We start from the raw sequence: 22,290 nt of genomic DNA on the forward strand, positions 1-22,290 counted from the left end.
TAATTACACTCTTGCATGTCCAACTCACGGAACAATAAAATTATACATATATGTATAAAGATATTTCTCTGTATGTGTATTAACGACAGTAGACCGCAACGAGGAAAATTGGCAGGATTTGGTAAGTGACTGTGCGAGTTAGATAGTTCCAGTTGGGATCACTCAAGTAAACGTCATTTTACACATATGTTTATTCACACTTTAAAATAGTGCAAAAGAAGAAGAAATAAAACGACTGCTAACTAGATAACAAGACCTGACGTAACAGTTAAATAAACGCTGCTTTATAATTATGCCCGCAAATCAAGCCACAAAATCTAATCCGGAACTAACAGAGTAAGTCTCACGTAACTTGATTGTGGTTTATGTTTAGTACCGTTAGAAGAGTTTATGACATTCTTAACTCCCATTTGACTATCGAGTCGTCAAGCTCACACGGTCATCATGGTTGTAACCGAGGCCCAACAAAACCATGAGAAGGCAGAAAGTAAGCTTAGAATGATAACGACTAAAGATGTGGCAAATATTTTAGATGTACTACAGAATAAAAGAACTAAGTAATATTTCAAATACAAATTTAATTGTCATGAGACATTAGTATTAGGCCTATAGCTTTTTGAAACTACATTCTTAATATAATCTCTTGGGTATTTTCAAGAATTCGAAGAGTGTATAATAATAATATTCCAACCACATTACATTTCACGTGTCTATTACGGACAATGCCCTTTGTTCAATCCAGAACTCTGGATCTTCTGTTCACCAGGCTTAGGAGATATTATAGTTACAGTATGATACTTTCAGAGCTGAGGAGATGGAACAGTGACAGTATGAGTCTTTCCTTCTTGCGGCGATATTATAGTGACAGCGTGAGACTTTCAGAGCTGAGGAGATGGGACATTGACAGTATGAGTCTTTCCTTCTTGTGGCGATATTATAGTGACAGCATGAGACTTTCAGAGCTGAGGAGATAGGACAGTGACAGTATGAGTCTTTCCTTCCTGTGGCGATATTATAGTGACAGCATGAGACTTTCGTGACTGAGGAGATGGGACAATGATAGCATAAAATTTTCATAGCAGAAGAGGTAGAATAGTGACAATATGAGACTATCATGGCTGAGAAGATAGGAAAGTAACACTATGACACTTTGACGACTGAGCGACTGATTAAATGGCCACTACCAATTTCAGAGTCGATCCAAAAGAACAAATTATCATTGCTTAGTCAACCTCCTCATTAAAAGGGGTCCACGGCAAGCCTGCAAGTGTCGTCTCTTAAATTGATATTTCCCTATTCTTAAGACTCTACATTGCTTATCACTTACTTCTCAACCAAACGACTTAGCTTCGTAATTTGTATAACTTAAATTTTTATTCGTATTTTCTGAAAGAAATATAACTTCTTTCCTTATACTGATTTACAATTACCCTTTCTTATTCAGTGAACTTTGGTCTTAATACCGTATCAGTTATTCCTAATGACAAGAGTAAACACTAAAACAAATCTATTTACAGGGTTTTTCATAATGTTTTGACATATTTGCTGCACTAATTGTCCATTTGTCCAGATGGCATCCGACACCATAATAGAAGTACCTCCATATTTCGTAGTAGCTTAAAGATTGCTCACCAAAAGTTCATAGTAGAAATTTTTTTTAACCCGAGTGCATTCATTGTCCAAGAAGTACCCAAGTCTGGACTCTTCGGAAAAAATTACAATGTTCGTTCCAAAAGATAGGAGGTTATGATAAGATCTGTGATGTTCACTGCCGTAGACCAAAATGATTAGCTATTGTGTTTTGCCTAACTATTCTACCATTGTACCCCGTGCTATGGATATAACATCAGGTAATACTGGGACTCACCTGACAGAAATGGACCTTGACTCCATACTTCTCTTAGCACGATAAGTTTGTTCTTGTGGGTGTCCGATCAATGCTATAATTATCATTTTCTGATGTGATACTATATTCATGTACACAGATGTACTGCAAGTGAACTTTGACCTCTTCCGTCATTCAGCTATGTAAACTCGTGAAAACATGGTTAATTCTCAAGATCTTTTCATTTATAGTATGGCTATTGGTATTCTATGATCTTTACAGAGTAATAGTTCATATCTATATGTTGTATACCTTGGGAGATAGTTTGGTTATCATGCCATGGAGTCGATCGTGTATATGTTTAACGAACTAACACAGTTCGAATAGATGGTAGCTTTTAATGCCATTATAGGCAGCATTCGGGTTGTATTAATGATGGTTTGATTCATAATGGTTTGTTTACCGGTAATTAAAACAAACAAAAATAAAACAATAACTACATAACATTGAACAAAACGTTATTTATTTAAACAGTAACTTCTTGCTTCTTGCAAGTTCATACTTCCTACGCTTGTTTAATTTTAATCAGAATGGCCACATCACTGTATTTAATAAGGGATTTTCACACTGGATCCAATGAAACCTATTTTTTTTAATACCTTTCGTCAATTAAATAAATCAGTCTAATATAATTTTTCAGCACATTCTGAGATTCCCTAATTTTCCACGATTCGTTGTGAAATAAATACTTGGTCACTAAAGTGGTAATAAATTATCGAACATAAAATTACAGTATATTTAGATATACTCGTTTATTGCTGAATGTTAGCTGTATGTCTGGCTTTGACTAAAACCCACATTTAATCCTAGTTTATAACTCTTGCTTTTACTTTTTCTGTTTTAATTAACTTACATCCATCCAATTCCACTTGATAGATAGATGTACGTAAAAACCGAAGAAAATTAGATGAATAAAATTACTCCATCATGTTCACCAGCCTTCTGTCGACTTCAGCAAGTTTTGTTTTTCCTTCGTCTCATTTTATCTAAACGTCTTTTAAGCCTTATTATTTTTCATATACGGTAATTGCATTTTCTGTTTTGCTTCCGAACAGAGACTTGCCTCTATTCTCTTAACAGAGCAATATATTTGTATTAAATGTATATAAATAATTCGGTTTAGAGTATGAGAAAAGAGTCTAAAATAATTAATTGTTTAGCCCTACAAGCACTCAGAAATAAACTAAATAACCTTCAAGAAATTGCTTTTATTAAATATGATAATTAGAAACTATACCCGATTAATTTATACATTAATTAGTTTAGAACTACATTTTATAAAATCTAATATGTGAATAATAGATAAACGTTATGTCACGCAGCCATATATATGTCTCGTTATTTTTATTTCGTGCAGGTGGCGTGCTGTCTTGTCACAAATATTACTTGTTTCAGGAGCTGGTAGTTAAATTACGACAGCTTTTATGATATACTATTTTCTAAGTCTCTTCTTCTTAAAAACTTGCAACATCCTAGAATTTTCAATTAAATTTTACTCAAAATATTAGGAGCATATTTATTTCAAATGGATAACAGGAAAAGACTCTGAAGCGAAGGCTTATTAAAATCTAATAATACAGTAACTGTTTATTGTTAGTTATTAAAAACTGTTAGTTAAGAAATTGCACAGAAAGTAATTTTAGTAAGAATTATTTTGGAAAAATACAAGCTTAAACGTTTCGTAAATTGAAAATGGCAGTTTCTACTGAAAAGCAAAAAAATATGACTACGTTAAAGTTATGCGTTGCAGCTTAACTCATGGCTTAATTAGTAGCAGAAATTAGCTTAACTTATCCAATATCATCTCACTGTACGTACCTCGTATATAGAAAAAAAATATTTTAAAAACTCACAAAGGTTTCTGTTTACCTCTTTTTTGTGGTATTTTCCAGCTTATTGAACTTTGTATATAGTTCTTTATAAGATACATTGAACAATTAAAGTACTTAACAGAGATAACTAATCAATAATCCTGTTTTTTGTTTGAATTAAAATAAACATTGGTTCAGAAATTAAAAAGCATTCCAGTTTTATTAAATGCATCTATTAGAAGAAAAAAGGGCTTAAACATTATGACTGTTAATGTTATCGAACATGTGGCATAAAATGTACCTTTGGTTGTTATGGAGAGAATCACGCTGCATACACACATATGTATTATATTACTACTAAGAACTTTGCTATCTCGTTACTACAGAGAACTGTAATGTTTCTACATTAAATTATTGTAACTTCAAATTACAACATATGTTTTCTTATTTTTCCTCACTTCCGACTTGTAATAAATTATGGAAACTATCTTATAATTATTATCGATCAGTCTATAACTTACATACATGTACAAAAGCCTTTTTTCCGCTTTCAAAACTAACAAGTTACTTTAGGAAAAGGGGATAATTTCGAATGAAACTCCAGTCCAGGTGTGGGCAAGGTTAAACAAACTTCAACATCGCATTGTGACCCCCGAAAATGGGATTTGTGAATTGGTGTTGTTTATTTTCATCGTTAAAATATTTTCATTGTCAAAACTTATTCTTCGATTATGAAAATTCCCCGGTGGATCAGCGTAAGTTTAAAGACTTACGACACCAAAGTCCTATTCTATTTCTCACGTGTGCAAAGCACAAACAGTTCACTGTGCAACTCTGCGCTAAAACAATAACAATTGCTTAAAAAATGAGGATAACAGCTAGTTTTATTGCCAACTGTCATTTTAAATACTAAAATACTACATCATAAAAACATTGCATCCCCACATTGTAAAGTTATTCCATATCCTTTAATAATTTATATGGCAAGTGCAATTATACGCATCCAAAAACTAGCTATATTTTTAAGAGTTTGAACAAGCAACAAATTGAACATCGTTATTAGATACTAGATTTCTTATCAGTTGTATTTAATCCATATAAAACTGATGCTCAACTTTAAGCTATGATTACCACTGTTTTACTAGAATAGAACTCACTCCAATTCTATACTTGTATTTTATAGAATAACTCAAAGTATTAGACCAGTTTATTTTGAGATTTGACGTTTGTTTGTCTCTTTTTTTACGAATAATCACATCATAACACCCCACAACTAAACCCGCAATCAGCAGATTGCGAGTCGAATTCTCTGCCCACAAAGTCATGAGAAGGGTGCCATTTCAAGTAATGAATATTGTCGCGCCATGGATCCAATAAATACGAAACTGTAACGCTATTTTTTTTTCTTAAAAATAAATAAATAATGAAAAACCTTCAGTTTTTGTAAGTGGACATTGACAAGTTCAAGAATAGTACATTTTTTATACTGAATTAGATACATACATAAAACATATTGACAACCACTCTCACCTCTTCTTGGTTGATTTTCCCTGAAATAATTTTGTTTTACTTTTTGACGATATAAAGTAGATGTTGGATCATGGTCTGTAAAACACCCATCTTTTGTCTGGTGCTTCAGTATTGTACCGGAAATGACACTTGGTTGAACGTTCTGAAACAAAAGTATACCTTAAAAATAAGTTATTTATATTGGTTTGTTTGTTTTTTAATTTCGCGCAAAGCTACACGAGGACTATCTGTCCTAGCCGTCCCTAATTTAGCAGTGTAAGACTGGAGGGAAGACAGCTAGTCATCACCATCCACCGTTACTCTTGGGCTACTCTTTTACCAACAAATAGTGGGAATGATCGTCACATAATAACGCCCTCACGGCTGAAGGGGCGAGCATGTTTGGTGTGATAGGGATTTGAAGCCGCGACTCTCAGATTACGAGTCGAGTGCCTTAACCATCTGGCCATGCCAAGCCAGTTATTTATATAGTAAAGAAAAACTGCATCTATTCTAATCTATGAGTTCAAAATTTAGGACAGCTGTTCTCAGATAGTTCTGTGTTGTTTCGCGAGAATCTTTCGAAATAAACAAACAAAATATCACAACAACAACAATAAAATCGACATAGTACAATAGTTCTTTCTCTTTCGAAAATAACGATTAATTTTAGAAAAATGAGATAATTTCCAATGAAATCGCAGTCTGTGGACAATGAAATCGCAGTCTGTGGAGTTGTGAAGGTTGAACAAAAACATTGAGTTATTGCCCACCAAAGGAATCGAGCCCAAAATTTTAGTGTTGTATATCTGTAAACTTACCGCTGATCCCTGATTAGGGAGTAGAGTGACTAATTATTTCTTTCATTTGAAATAATGAAATTGCACTATCAAAACGCAAATTTAGAATTATAAAAAACCAAAACCTATAACACCACAGTCTAATATCGCTACTTTGTATGCTACTGAATAATAAGTCTTAAGTGTGGGTTGTCGATATTAAAATTCTAGGATTTAAGGAAAGTTTCAGCTAACTTGGAAGAAGAAAATACTTACATTATAGCTTTAAATGCTCTTGAAAATGGAAAATTATAAGTTTAGGATTAGTAATTCTTTTGCTTTTCAATACTTAGGCCATCCAAGATGAACAGATGTTATATTTTCACCCCTGTGTGCGTTTGTCAGCAAGATTTCTCGAAAACAGCTCAGCGGATTTGAACGAAAATTGATTCACCTTTGAACTATGATCTAATTTAGAAGTGATTCGTTTCTGGTTCCCAGCGTTTTTAGATAGCTCAGCAAAATGGATTTTTTGCCGTACTGATGCTGTCAACCTGAAGTACACCTTATGTAACGTATAGGCTAAACAATCAGGTCCGAGTCTTGTGTAGTTCAGACATAAACATTCTCATTTCAGAACTTGTGACCACTGGAGAAGCACTCGCTGAAGTTACAGTTAGACCAGTAACAGAGCTCACTGTCTATATATACTAAGCGCTTATGAATGAAAGTAGAGGACACCGAAGAGGTCTCTCGCATAATGCCAATCCTCATCAGTCCAGTTAGGACACGCCAAACATAGTAGCGACTGAGATGCAGATACATATTATTAGGTATCATGATTAAATATTAATAGCATAATACTATTAGTTTATAAATATTATCTATTTATCGTTGATAATTTAGAACAACGTCTTCACACATGAACGTCCAAAATCTATTCAGTTATATGTCAAACGATCCTTGGACCTTCCGATTCTCAGCCCGCCAAAGTACGCTAATCACTAGCCCAAGCCCAGATTTTTTTAACAGAACAAATAAGTATACAACGTGAATGTTGACAGTGGAATTATTATCATAATATACAATTTTGTTACGAGTTAAAATTTTAACAATTTTACGTTAAAAAACGAATCAACAAATTAAAGGCACAGTAATAAACATTGTAAAGAATACATTTTCACAATATGCTGACACTACCTCTTTTGTATTAGGTCTTTCTCCAAAATCCCTCACTGTTATAGTTCAAGCTCTGGATTCTTGCTTTAAAATCCGTCTTAAAAATTATGTTTCTTATAAATTAACAATTAAAATTATTCGGTTAGGTGTTAAAAAGATTTATAAAGGAGCATACCTCACAAGGTTGAAACTAAAACAAAATTGCCCAGAGTTTTCGTATTTAAGTATTAATTTTCTCTTTAAATCTACATAGATTACATACAAACACTTTAAAGGTAATTTAATTAAATTAAATCAACTGCTAAAAACCTGATAATAACTAATTATTTGTGAAATAATTGTATTCTACAAATTGCTTATTATTTAAAACTCAAGTACTTTGTTTGTTCAGTTTGCCAAGTCTCGGTTGTTGAATTACAAACCATCTTGGAGAATTCTTCTAAAATTTTGTTTCAAATTTACTTTAAAAAAGAAGTTTTAACTAGAAGGAACTTTCAAAATGATACATATGTACCTCTAACTTCATAATAGTCTCTCGCTGGTACAGCGGTAAATCTACGGGTTTACAGCGCTAAAATAAGGGGTACGATTCCCCTCAATAGTTGGTTTGGTTTGGTTTTTGTAATTTCGCACAAAGCTACTCATTACTACCCATGGACAAAGTTAAAAACAATTTTATGGGATAAGCATAATATATAAATAAATTAATTAATTGGTTTTAATTTCGCGCAAAGCTTCAGAAAGCTATCTGTGCTAGCCGTCCCTAATTTAGCAGAGTAAGACTAGAGGGAAGGCAGCTAGTCATCACCACCCACCGCCAACTCTTGGGCTACTCTTTTGCCAACGAATAGTGGGATTGACCGTTACATTATAACGTCCCCTCAGTTGGGAGGGCGAGCATGTTTGGCGCGACGCGGGCGCGAACCCGCGACCCTCGGATTACGAGTCGCACGCCTTATGCGCTTGGCCATGCCAGGCCTTCCCCTCTATAGACTCAGCAAATAACCCGTGTGACTTTCCTATAAAAAAAACACACACTTCATAATAGAGTTATGAAAATATCTCATCCAGCTATATCAACTACAAATATGAAGAAAACTATAATAGAAATATATTATAAATAGCTGAACTGACACCTTCAATTTTCACGAATTCTTTCTCGAAACATGTTTTTTTTTTTTTAAACTAAACCTTAAAGTCAAGATATTTTTATTGCAAATAACTGAGGATGTTTGTAAAGTTCAATGCGATAATATAGTAATAATACGAAAGCACAGTTACGTAAAGTTAAGCACAGTTACAGGGGTGTTCGTACCCCTGCGTCGTGAGTAGTTTGTTCCTCATAACTTAAAAAGTATCATGATTAGGATAATGAAAGTAAGGTATAATATACATATCATACTAACACACATCTACATAAAATGTTATGTAAATTGAATGACAAATAAACTGTTTATAAACAAATAACCAAACATAGGAGGGGCAGAAAGTGTTCGTGTGTCTACTTTAATGGTCAGTTGTGTAGCCTTTCAGGTGAATTACTTAGTGCAATCTCTCCTCATAGCCCTCCATGATCGTTTGACAGTACTCGACTAGTATTTTCTTCCATTCTTCTTTACAGAACGCCTCCAACTCTTGCAAGTTTTTTGGATGACGCTGATGAACCCTGGTCTTCAACTCATGCCAAAAGTTTTCAATTGGGTTGAGAGCGGGTGACTGCGATGGCCACTCCAGAACGCTTATATGGTTCCTCTGCAACCAGGATTGCACATATTTCGATGTGTGCTTAGGGTCATTGTCGTGCTGGAAGATCCAACGACGCCCAAGCCGCAAGTTCCGAGCATCATTCTTGATATAAGTGTCTAATATAAAAACGTACTCTTCTCTTTTCATGATTCCGTTGACGTGGTGAAGACTGCCTACACCAGAAGAGCTGAAGAAACCCCATAGCATGATCCAACCACCTCCGTGTTTAACTGTAGGGACGGTCTTCTTTGGAAGATTTAATTCCCCCTTGTTACGGATAATATAGCGAACATCATTGTGGCCGAAAAGCTCGATTTTAGTCTCGTCTGACCAAAGAATACTCTTCTAATAGGTAAAGAGTTTATGTACATGCTTTCTTGCATTTTCCTCAATTGTGCTTCTAAATGAACAGGCTTTAAATATGGAGTTCTACGAGGACGGCATGCTTTGAACTCAGAAGAGCATAACATGTTCGTGACTGTGGAAGTGCTTACTTCAACCCCAGTTTCCCTTACCAGTTTTTGTATCTCATTACGTGTTAAACGAGGGTTCCTATCTTCTCTGAGAACCTTCCTCTTGGTTTTCTCTTGAATTTTGATGGGGCGTCCGGAATGAGCGAGGTTAGCAATTGATCCTATAAGCTTAAACTTGGCAATTATGCTTTAAACAGTAGATTTCGGCACATTAAGTTGTGTAGCAATACCGGAAAGAGACACACGAGAATTGTATTTTGCAATAATTCAGTTTTTTAAATCACTGGACAGTTGTTTCCTGTTCGCCATGATGACCAAGCAAATAATGACGGAAATGGCGCTAAATTGCCGGAAGTACATTTTTTGCTGGCTATATTCCAATAATAATAATCGCAGTGTCTAGTTTCTGGAATGGTATAATTTAGTTTATTCGCCATACTAAAAATTTTTACGGGAATATTAGTTTTTCCACACGTTCTGAACTGTACGAACACTTTCTGCACCTCCTATTTTTGGTTATTTGTTTATAAACAGTTTATTTATCGTTTAATTTACATAAAAATTTATGTAGATATGTATTAGTATAATATTTATAATATATTTTACTTATATTAGCCTAATTGTGATACTTTTTAAGTTATGATGAAAAAACTACTCACGACGCAGGGATATGAACACTTTCTGTCGTAACTGTATCTGTACAACAATATATTACAGTCAATTTTTTGGAACTATGTTAAAATTTATTGTTTACTAGCTGGAGTGATGGTTTTCTGGACGGTTTGAGGCCCGGCATGGCAAGGTTGGTTAAGGCGTTCGACTAGTAATATGAGGGTCAGGGGTTCGAATTTCCGTCGCACCAAACATGCTCGCCTTTTCAGCCATGGGGCGTTATAATGTTATGGTCAATCCCACTATTATTTGGTAAAAGAGTAGCCCAAGAGTTGGCGGTGGGTGGTGATGATTAGCTGCCTTCCTTCTCGTCTTACACTGCAAAATTATGGATGTCTAGCGCAGATAATCCTCATGTAGTTTTGCGTGAAATTTAAAACAAAACAAACAAATCAAACTATCCAGCCTGGACGGAAGTTATATAAATTCATGATCAATGGAAGGTTATCTTAGGGCACGAAAACTTGCTTCCCTTACGTGTAATTGTAAAAACCGTCAATAAAAAATGTGAACCAAAACTTTGCTTGTATCTCCCCATGGAACCAACAAACCATGTCAAAATTGGTGAAGATCCGTCTGAAGGGGGAGAAGTAGTGGTAAAAACGCATAAGTGCCCATAAACCCCCCCAAACAGTAAAATGAAAGCTTAAAGATTTTATGTATTTCCCCATGGGCCCAATAAACCTTCAAACCAGTTGTGGTAAAGATCCATCCAAATCCTGCGAAGTAGTTACATGGACAGACAACAAACAATATTATTATATCTATATATATTTCATTGCCCACAACGGTAAGTTTTAAATTAAGATAAAATTCTTAAGAAATGTAGCATTTATATACACATATATATATATGTTTCTTTTCCAATGCTGGTATTTGAGAAAGCCAGGAAACAAGTGGAAAGATATTATTAAGGAAAGAATAAAACTAATACTGTTGTATTTACCATACATTTCCCGTGACTACGTAGTTAATAAGTTAAAAGGAAAGTAACGGCACGTATAGAACAGTCTCATTTTAAAATACTAACCCAAGAACGAGTGGAAAATAATAACAATAACTTAAGTTACGTGTTTTATAGTCCATATTTGATTACAAAAAACATCAATAAATAAACATTCATAGAAGTGTCACATCTCGTACTCTTCAGCTGAAGTTAATACTGAAATATTGGATGTTTGATCATAACGTAAACCATACTGAAGGTAAATAAAACTTTTTTTATAAAATACTTTTTATTATGAGTTAAAATAAACTTAATATTGTTGTTAATTTTGAATAAATATGTGTAATTAGAGTATTTTATGTGAGAAAAGAAAACGTAAACCTTTTCCATTAGTCTGGTAAAATACTACATTTTCACTATTCGAATAAAGAATAATAATGATAAAAACATTCCTTGTCTGGGGTAAAGTTTTTAAATTGGTTCTTTTGTTTGTTTCGTTGAAGTTCACTCAAAGTTATTCAAGGGCTATTTGCGCTGCCGTGTATTGTTTGAAGTAATAAACAACCACCCAGTGTGAACTATTATTTACTCTAATCAAATAGTGGGATTGACCATGACAATATAATGCCCCCTGAGCAAGTATATTCGGTAATGAGGTTCGAGCCCGCTGCTGTCCCTGACTTTGAAAAGATATATTAGAGAGAAGGCAGATAATTAATACTATTCACCAGCAACCTTGTACTGTGTTTTGTTTTTTGAATTTCGCGCAAAACTACACGAGGGCTATCTGTACTAGCCGTCCCTAATTTGCCAGTGTAAGACTAGAGGGAAAGCAGCTAGTCATCACCACCCACCGTCGAATCTTGGGCTACTCTTTTGCCAACGAATAGTTAGATTTATCGTCACATTATAATGCTCCCCAAGGCTGAAAGGGTGAGCATATTTGGTGTGACGGGGATTCGAACCTGCGACACTCAGATAACGAATCGAGTGCTTTAACCACCTGGCCATGCCGGGCCACTTTGTACTGTTCTAGTCGAATTGTCGGATATTGACAACAAGTTATAACGCTTTAGGAGCACTCATGTTCGATGATTGGATTCGAACTTATGACCCACAGATTGCGAGTCGAGCGTCCCTAGCCACCAGGCCATGTAAGGCCGCAAATTATTATTATTTATTTTCAGTGTAAATTGTTGATTAAATTCATTCACTAAGACAACACGTATATTATTTTCTATTTTGTCCAGCATGTGCAGGGAGTTAGGACCTTCGACCAGTAATCTGAGGGTTACGGGTTGGAATCCCCATTACACAAAACATAAACACATTAACTTATTTATGCTATTATTTAGAACCTTCACTAGCTACCTTTAACTACTTTTATCTATTAAATAAATAATGAAATTAAAGCTTTGAGTAACTATATTTGGAGTTATCTCAAGTTAGAGAATGTCAGTATGAATAATATATGAAACAATATCAAACTGAGAACTCCGTACACGTTTCACATGCTATCAGTTTGATAACTCTACATGAATACATTCATGTAGACTGGAAGTGTTGGTAATTTCAACCTCAATGTACGTTATATGACACTCATATGTTTTGGCAGAGTCATCCATAACTTGATGTTGTTGTTCAAAGTCTGCAGCTCTGTTGCCTGTCGGCCTAGCATGGCCGGGTGGTTAGGGCGCTCGACTCGCAGTCTCAGGGTCGAGGGTTTGAATCCCCGTCACACCAAACTTCCTCGTTCTTTCAATCGTGGGGGCGCTATAATGTTACAGTCAATCCCGGAATTCGTTGGTGAAAGAGTAGCCCAAGATTTGGCGGTGGATGGTGATGACCATCTGTCTTTCCTGTAGTCTTATTGAAATGATTAAATTTTGCGAACTGAAACTTGATTAACACAAAAGAAGAAAAGTTCAATCGAGGCAGTTCATCGTCGGTAAGTTTCTTTGTGAAGCAATCAAAATTAGGATCATTCATGAAACGAATAGGTAAAAATCAGTTACATTAACATTTCTAATACACAGAACAGTCAGTCTGTTTTGGTGACACTACGTTCCAACAATGTCTTTTATGTCATGTTGCTCAGCAACAAAGGTATAGCATAATAGCGTTGTTAATTTATGCAGTAAAAGTAGAAAATGAAATGTACAGACAACAAAACTGTAAAATATTTGTTGATTTCTTCATTTAGAGTTTCATTTGATTAAAGATGTTTGTTTTTTATTAAAATGTTGAAAATATAACAGAAGATAACTTAATCCATAAACGATTAAGTTTAAAACTGAATCGATGTTTTTACTTTCGTAATAAATTGTACGTACTTGGTTGTAGATTAGGTGATCCAACCACTCACGGCATTAAAAACATTTCTCGACATCCAACCCCTTTGCACCCTGTTACTAAAATCATAATGGTCAGACAGTAATTAAACTATTTTATACAGATAAATGTGTTTTGGCTTTTATGACTCCTCCTATTTGGTTTGTGTTTGTGTTTTACATTTCGCACAAAGCTACTCGAAAGCTATCTGTGCTAGCCGTCCCTAATTTACCAGTGTAAAACTAGAGGGAAGGCAGCTAGTCATCACCACTCACCGCCAACTCTTGGGCTACTCTTTTACCAACAAATAATGGGATTGATCGTCACATTATAACGCCCCCACGGCTGAAAGGGCGATCATGTTTGGCGCGACGGAGATGCGAACCCGCGACCCTCAGATTACGAGTCGCACGCCTTAACACGCTTGGCCATGCTGGGCCCCTTCTATTTGGAGAAATCTATCGTGACGTAACGCACTCTACAGATTAGTGAAACACAAAGTGTGAGATGTTGTGTATATTGTACAAAACTGCCTTCTCTCTAGACTTGGCCCGACAAGACCAAGTGGTTTAGGCACTCAAATCGTAATCCGAGGGTCGCGGATTTGAATCCTCGTCACACCAAACATGCTCGCCCTCTTAACCATGGGAGCGTTACAATGTTATGATCAATCCCACTATTCGTTGGGTAAAAGAGTAGTCCAAAAGTTGGAGGTGGGTGGTAATGACTAGCTGCCTTCCCTTTAGTCTTATGCTGCTAAATTATGAACGACTAGCGCAGATAGCCCTCGTGTAGCTTTGCGCGAAAATTCAAAACAAACAAACCTGTTGCCTATTATATGGTTAATTATATTTTTAATTAAGTAAGGAGTTGACTGTCACGCTTATAACACCCCCACACTTATAAATGCGATGGTTGATCAGCGGCATGTCACTTACCATTATTCTGTGGATGTTTTTCTTAGAGCAAAGTCACATCGGGCTATCTACTGTGTCCACTAAGAGGAATCGAACCCCTTATTTCAGCGTTATAAAACCGAATACTTACTGCTATTTCACCGGAGGACTCATTAACCACTAAAAAGGGGTTTCTCAACTATTTCCACCTCGAGACCCACTTAGTTATTAAGCACAATAGTAAAAGCAGTTAGTTTAAGGCATCACAATTCTACAGGCTTGTATCAGCCCGTAATGAGCCTCTCCCTCACTATCTTATAAGTTGAGAATGATTGTATGAGAAAACATCTGACCAACAAAATGCAACACGTATACAAAACAGACATGAAAACTAGAAATTTCGAAAACAGTTGTTTTTACGTTATCATTAGATAACTTTCTGTCGTAAAGTGATTCGTTTATCTAGATTAAGAAACTTATTATCATCTATTTCAGATTTGCATGACGTAATCATTTGGTGTAGGAATCACGTATGAAACAATAAGGACGGACATACGGGTATTAATAATTGGAATATCAATTTTCTCAATACTTACACAATATATCTTTGTTAAAGCAATATTTTTCTCGGTTTATATTGTACTGTTCAAAAGTAAACTCACTCAGTAAATCCTCTCGGTTAACATTCATGCAACTGGAGCATCTGTTGATGAATCATTTGATCTGAAATGTAACACATATGTATATATATATGCCTGTAACATTTTAATATGGACCTTAGTCGACTGGCCTCGATGTTGCTTGTTTAAATTCAGAATCTTGACAAGACCCTGAAGTATTCTAGACTACTCCATTGAAAAATATTCTTCTAAGTCTGTGCTTGTAGGGATATCATGGAATGCAACGCGTCTATCAAGAGCATCATTTATTTTCCAAACGAGACCCAGAACTCGAGCGCTTTCGAATAGTTGGCTATTCTTCTTCATGAGAATAGAGAGCATCATATAAATACCCAATAAAAATCGATTAGCCTGCTATCCTATTCTGACAATTCTCTTAATCTTTCTTTTTTTTTAACAATATGTCAACCAGCTTAACAGGAACATCCATTAAAGTGATATCAGAGTTAAAGGCAGTTTAGAGTTTTTAGAATGTGATTCTTATAACGTCTGACATTCTTGATACTATTCCAGCAGGAAGTGGAAGTCCGTATTTCCATCAGTTTTTATTTCTTTCCAGACCATACGTTAACGTTATTCCATGAAAATTAAGTCATTGTGATTCCTCAATCTTAAATTGTATGATTCACTTCAAAGCGATAAATGTAACGAGATTACGTTAAACAATTTTATACAACGTAGGAAAAATGATCAGTCATTTGTATTGTAGACTGTATATCTGATTATGAGATGCTGGAAATACGTCACGTTGAAATGAATGGATGGATAATTCACATTTCTTATAAAATTTATCATAATTATAATATTATACGTTCGGCTTATCCTTTCACTACTATGTACGACTTGCGTTATTGTAAGGATTTTTAGTTATTAATGGTAACCGCGCATACGTGGGGGGATCTAATAGGACTGAGGCGAACCTCCCTATATTGGTGATGTAAAAATTATGCTAAAATAGTTATAACGCATCTTATTATGGTATGCGATGTTTTCTACACAGTTTACATTCTTCTGATGTGGAACTAGCATTTTTTGGCTTGAAACAGTTGCATGCCCTCAGATCCCCGAAGTATTAGCATAATATGTGTTAGCTTTTGATCTCATAAATTAGAACCACCCGTTCAAACATTCTGCGTACAGGTTTGGTAACACATGAAGGAAATATAGTGAACCAACTAACACGCAGAGTAACTTCCTTTAGGATCATTGTTTATTGGAATGACGAAAATGGAACAATAATTCCGCCATAATAACCTTTAAAAACAGCGACTTATTATTATTTAATCAGTAACGAAATAAATGTATATTATTTACTGTTTTGCTAAAAACAATTCCCTTGATAATACACGTTTACCCGGAAGCACCAAACATGCTCGCCCTTTCAGCCGTGGGGGTGTTATAATGTGACTATCAATCCCACTATTCGTTGGTAAAAGAGTAGCCCAAGAGTTGGCGGTGGATGGTGATGACTAGCTGCCTTCCCTCTAGTCTTACATTGCTAAATTAGGGACGGCTAGCGAAGATAGCCCTCGAGTAGCTTAGCGCAAAATTCAAAACAAACAAACACACGTTTAATTTTCAGCCACAAATTACTTTATCCTTTTTATAGAAATTATTTTAAACGTTCTGATAGTCATTCATGAGAAGAATACTTACAGCCTCAAAGGAGAACAGTTTTAAACAAAACCTTTTAATTATTTCATGAAGTTGTTTTTTTTTCTGAATTTTCAATATTTAGCACATGCTAACTGTCAGTCTTAATCTTTAAATTGGAATATCAAACAAATTTCAAAATTTTGGTTGGGTGGGTGTTTGAAGTCATGCACAAATCAACACAATGAGCTATATATGCTCTGTCTGCAGACATAACGCCACAGGGGAGGCTTCAAGAAGTTGATTGAGATAGTAATATTTATGGTATAAACAAAGCATATTTAATATGCTTAATCTTAATATAAGAAATTTAGTTGTCTATATATTTTAGGGTTAGGGCGTTTGAATCACAATCTGGGAGTCGCTGGTTCGAATCATTGTCATACCAAACATTCTCGCCGTTTCAGTCGTAGGACCATTATAATGTGACGGTCAATCCCACTTTGTGTTGGTAAAAAAGTAGCCCAAAAGTTTGCGGTGCGTGGTGATGACTAGCTGTCTTCCCTCTAGTCTTACACTGGTAAATTAGGGACGGCTAGCGCAGATAGCCCTTGAGTAGCTTTGCGCGAAATTCAAAACAAACAAACACAATCTGGGAGTCGCTGGTTCGAATCCCTGTCACACCAAACATGCTCGCCCTTTCAGCCGTAGGAGAATTATAATTTGACCGTCAATCCCACTATTGGTTGGTGAAAAAGTAGCCCAGTAGTTACCAAATTAAGGACGGCTAACGCAAATAGACCTCGTGTAGCTTTACGCGAAATTCAAAAACACACAAGTGTATATTTTCTATACAATCAACATACTTATGCTACATTTTTTACGTTAGCACTTAAGTATTGTTTGTTTGTTTGTTTGTTTGTTTGTTTTGGAATTTCGCACAAAGCTATACCAGGGCTATCTGTGCTAGCCGTCCCTAATTTAGCAGTGTAAGACTAGAGGGAAGGCAGCTAGTCATCACCACCCACCGCCAACTCTTGGGCTACTTTTTTACCAACGAATAGTGGGATTGGCCGTCACATTATAACGCCCTTACGGCTGAAAAGGCGAATATGTTTGGTGCGACGGGGATGCGAACCCACTACCCTCAGATTACGAGTCGCATGCCGGGCCCACTTAAGTAGAGTAAAGAACATTCTTATGCGTATTTTTATCTACAAGCATGGCATTTCTTTTTTTGTTTTACTCAGAATAAAAAAATACTATTTATTACCTTGGGATATGGTTAAAATAACACATTTTTTTAAAATATAACAAATGTTATAAAGTTACTTCGCTTCAAAAACACAAACAATTTTTATATGATGCGTTCTAATACCAATAATACATTTTAATAACAATATAAAACGTCTTATTGGATTTTTAATTAATATTTTAATTAACTAAATTAATAAGCAATAATGATCTGTTTTAACCAAACCAACAACTATCTGACTTATAGTAGCACAGACATAGATTTTGGTGTTGTATTGAACTGAATACAGGTCAAAAAATAATATTTATATGTAACTCTTCGGGCTTTTAATGTAAGTAATTTATTTGGGCTACCACTACAATTATTTTTTTAATTAATGCACAAGCATTACCTACAGGCGCTAGACGTTTAAAATCCAACAAGATCTAGCGGAACCAAAAAGTTATAACAAAATGTGGTGATATTTATGTTAAGTTGTGGTCAAGACATTTATATGCAAAAACGGCTCGTTTGGGTTGAGAAAATATTTTATGTAGAAGAGCGAACAATGTTTCGACCCTCTTCGGTCATCGTCAGGTTCACAAAGAAAGAAAGAGGTAACTGACCGGAAGCTGACCATAAGTTTGGAAGGGGTTGTGTAACTGAGTGTCGGAATGTAGAGGGCGGTATTCGATGTTTGAATATATAATTTTATTTTATTATATTTAATATAGGTATAAAGGCGTTCCTTTATATTGATTTATTTTGGGTTTAAGTTGTTGTATAAGTAAGGCTTCTTTAATTTTGCGTTTGTTTATGTTTGTTTCTTTATTTAGTATTTGAGTGTTTTCTATGGTTATGTTGTGTTTATTTGACTTGCAGTGTTCGAAAACGTGTGAAGGTGACTTTTTATGTTCTTGTCTACATTCCGACACTCAGTTACACAACCCCTTCCAAACTTGTGGTCAGCTTCCGGTCAGTTGCTTCTTCCTTTCTTTGTGAACCTGACGATGACCGAAGAAGGTCGAAACGTTGTTCGCTCTTCTACGTAAAATATTTTCTCAACCCAAACGAGCCGTTTTTGCCTATATATTTCTCTACAAGTGGGTTTTCTCGACATCACTGATCACTGGTCAAGACGTTGTTCATATGACTCTAATCGATTCATTCCTTAGGTCAGACCGGTATGGCCAGGCAGCTAAGGCATTCGACTCGTAATTCAAAGGTCGCGGGTTCCAATCCTCGTCACACAAAAAATACTCGCCGTGGGGGCGTTATAAAGTTACGGTTACTCCCACTATTCGTTAGTAAAAAGAGTAGCCCAAGAGTTGGCGATGATTAGCTGCCTTTTCTCTAGTCTTACACTGCTAAATTAGGGACGATTAGCGAAGATAGCCCTCGTGTAGCTTTACGCGAAATTCAAACCATTCCTTTGGCACAACGTGTTGATTTTAAGCTCTCAAGTTAACTGCTCAGCCACAGCGAAGCACATGTGAAATTAACACTTCTTGTCTGTATTTAATATTTCGATTGATGTATTGCAATTAATCACTATACTTGGAAAGCAAACATATATCTCTAGTAACAACTGTAATCCTTTTTATTTATTATCATTATCCTCCAGTCGACCACCAATAACTTTACAGACTTACAACACTAAAATCCGTGATTTCATTCCGTGGACTAGAAAGTGCTCTGTTTTCTATATATAACTTTTCATTTCACAAACCTCTTCGTATATTAACCCACTAAACCCATTGTCACCAACACCTACTGTTATGACCCCTCGGGAATGACATATTTAACTCAGGTCCGAGTATCGAAACTCCTATGTCACTGTGGTTCTGTGTCATCTTCGTGCGTTAAACAGGTACTTCGAATACCACGAGACCTTGCATCGACAACTTCTCTGATAACTTTTTCAATATGTAGGAAAATATATTAATAAAAATGAGTTGATGAGCAAACAAGAGTTATATAATCCACGATGAACCACTTCCTAAGTATTTCTCTCCTGTAAACATCATTAATACTAACCTTATAGACCAAACAGTGAGGCTAGCTGAACCCGCTCTATTTTAAAAAGTTTTATATATAAAAATATGATTGTGTGTGTTTGTGTGTGTATGACTGCTAAGTGGGTCTGTACTGTGTACATGGACTAACAATGCGATCATGCATAAGTGAAGCTAGTAAGAATATACAAGAATATAGTAAGAATATACATGAACTGAACGTGGCACGAAAAATGTGTGACAATTAAAACTAAGAACAATGGGAATAATTTAACATACTGTAAGTAATGCAATAAACAACGTAACAAGGGTTATTACATAGGATTCAGTAACAGTGTAAACAAAATAATTTCTGAGAGGGAGGAAGAGGTCAACGCTGCCCCTGATCAACCCTGGTCCAGAAACTGGACCAAATACAGATTAAAAAGAAGACAACTTTGCTCGTGTTTTCATCTGATAGACATATAACAATAAGTTTACTATACGGTAAAGTCTGTATATATCTTTAACAGTGATTTATAGAAAGACATATAACAATAAGTTCACTACACTGTATAAGTTCACTGTATAACTTGAATAGTGATTTATAGTTAGACACATAACAATACGTCATTACATAGCCGCTTAAATTATAACCTTAATCGATTCTATACAAGCATACCTGCATAAACGAATAACCTTCACCGGTTCTATACAAGCATACATACGTAAACGTATAACCTTCACTGGTTCTATACAAGCATACCTACATGTACGTATAACCTTCACTGGTTCTATACAAACATACCTACATAAAAGTATAACCTTCACCGGTTCTATATAAACATACATACATAAAAGTACAACCTTCACCAGTTCTATACAAGCATACCTACATAAAAGTATAACCTTTACCGGTTCTATACAAGCATACCTACATAAAAGTATAACCTTCACTGGTTCTATACAAACATACATACATAAACGTATAACCTTCACCGGTTCTATACAAACAAACATACGTAAACGTATAACCTTCACCAGTTCTATACAAACATACATACATGAAAGTACAACCTTCACCAGTTCTATATAAACATGCATACATAAAAGTACAACCTTCATCAGTTCTATACAAGCATACCTACATAAAAGTATAACCTTCACCGATTCTATACAAACATACATACATAAAAGTACAACCTACACCGGTTCTACACAAACATACATACGTAAACGTATAACCTTCACTGGTTCTATACAAACATACCTACATAATAGTATAACCTTCACCGGTTCTATATAAACATACATACATAAAAGTACAACCTTCACCAGTTTTATACAAGCATACCTACATAAAAGTATAACCTTCACCGGTTCTATACAAGCATACCTACATAAAAGTATAACCTTCACTGGTTCTATACAAACATACATACATAAACGTATAACCTTCACCGGTTCTATACAAACATACATACGTAAACGTATAACCTTTACCGGTTCTATACAAGCATACCTACATAAAAGTATAACCTTCACCAGTTCTATACAAACATACATACATGAAAGTACAACCTTCACCAGTTCTATATAAACATGCATACATAAAAGTACAACATTCACCGGTTCTATACAAGCATACCTACATAAAAGTATAACCTTCACCGGTTCTATACAAGCATACCTACATAAAAGTATAACCTTCACCGGTTCTATATAAACATACATACATAAAAGTACAACCTTCACCAGTTCTATACAAGCATACCTACATAAAAGTATAACCTTCACCGGTTCTATACAAGCATACCTACATAAAAGTATAACCTTCACTGGTTCTATACAAACATACATACATAAACGTATAACCTTCACCGGTTCTATACAAACATACATACGTAAACGTATAACCTTCACCGGTTCTATACAAGCATACCTACATAAAAGTATAACCTTCACCGGTTCTATATAAACATACATACATAAAAGTACAACCTTCACCAGTTCTATATAAACATGCATACATAAAAGTACAACATTCACCGGTTCTATACAAGCATACCTACATAAAAGTATAACCTTCACCGGTTCTATACAAGCATACCTACATAAAAGTATAACCTTCACTGGTTCTATACAAACATACATACATAAACGTATAACCTTCACCGGTTCTATACAAACATACATACATAAACGTATAACCTTCACCGGTTCTATCGGACACTAAAAATCAAGCTTGTTTCAGTCCTTTAACAGTCTTTGTTTTCACATTTTCACACACAGTATGTTTATTTTTAATTCAAGGACCAGGTATAATAAGTGAAATAAGAATTAGATTTTTTTAATCTGAGGAATATAAAATAATTAGTTTACATGTACAACAATCATGTAATTGTTGTCATACTTTTATTTACACAGATATAGTAGTTAAAACAACTTTCCTGAGATGGTTAATTTCGAAGAAAGTTTCAATACGAAAGTGTTTATCTCCTAATTTAAAACGTTTCGAAAGTGTTTATTTCCTAATTTGAAACGTTTTTATAATGTTAATTA

The 22,290-nt window shown here is 35.1% G+C and overlaps 1 protein-coding gene across 2 annotated transcripts in view; it reads right to left on the minus strand.

The window, feature by feature from the left end:
• The window catches only part of LOC143229700 (pleckstrin homology domain-containing family G member 5-like), a 202,633-nt gene that overhangs the window by 175,075 nt on the left and 5,268 nt on the right, over positions 1 to 22,290 (minus strand). For both annotated transcript variants that reach the window (XM_076462414.1, XM_076462412.1), the window contains exon 2: positions 5,227 to 5,368. In XM_076462414.1, the coding sequence (XP_076318529.1) occupies positions 5,227 to 5,368 (142 nt within the window). The remainder of the gene's footprint in view (positions 1 to 5,226; positions 5,369 to 22,290) is intronic.

This window comes from Tachypleus tridentatus, chromosome 10 (assembly GCF_004210375.1).
Source record: "Tachypleus tridentatus isolate NWPU-2018 chromosome 10, ASM421037v1, whole genome shotgun sequence".
In the NCBI taxonomy this organism is placed as follows: domain Eukaryota; kingdom Metazoa; phylum Arthropoda; class Merostomata; order Xiphosura; family Limulidae; genus Tachypleus; species Tachypleus tridentatus.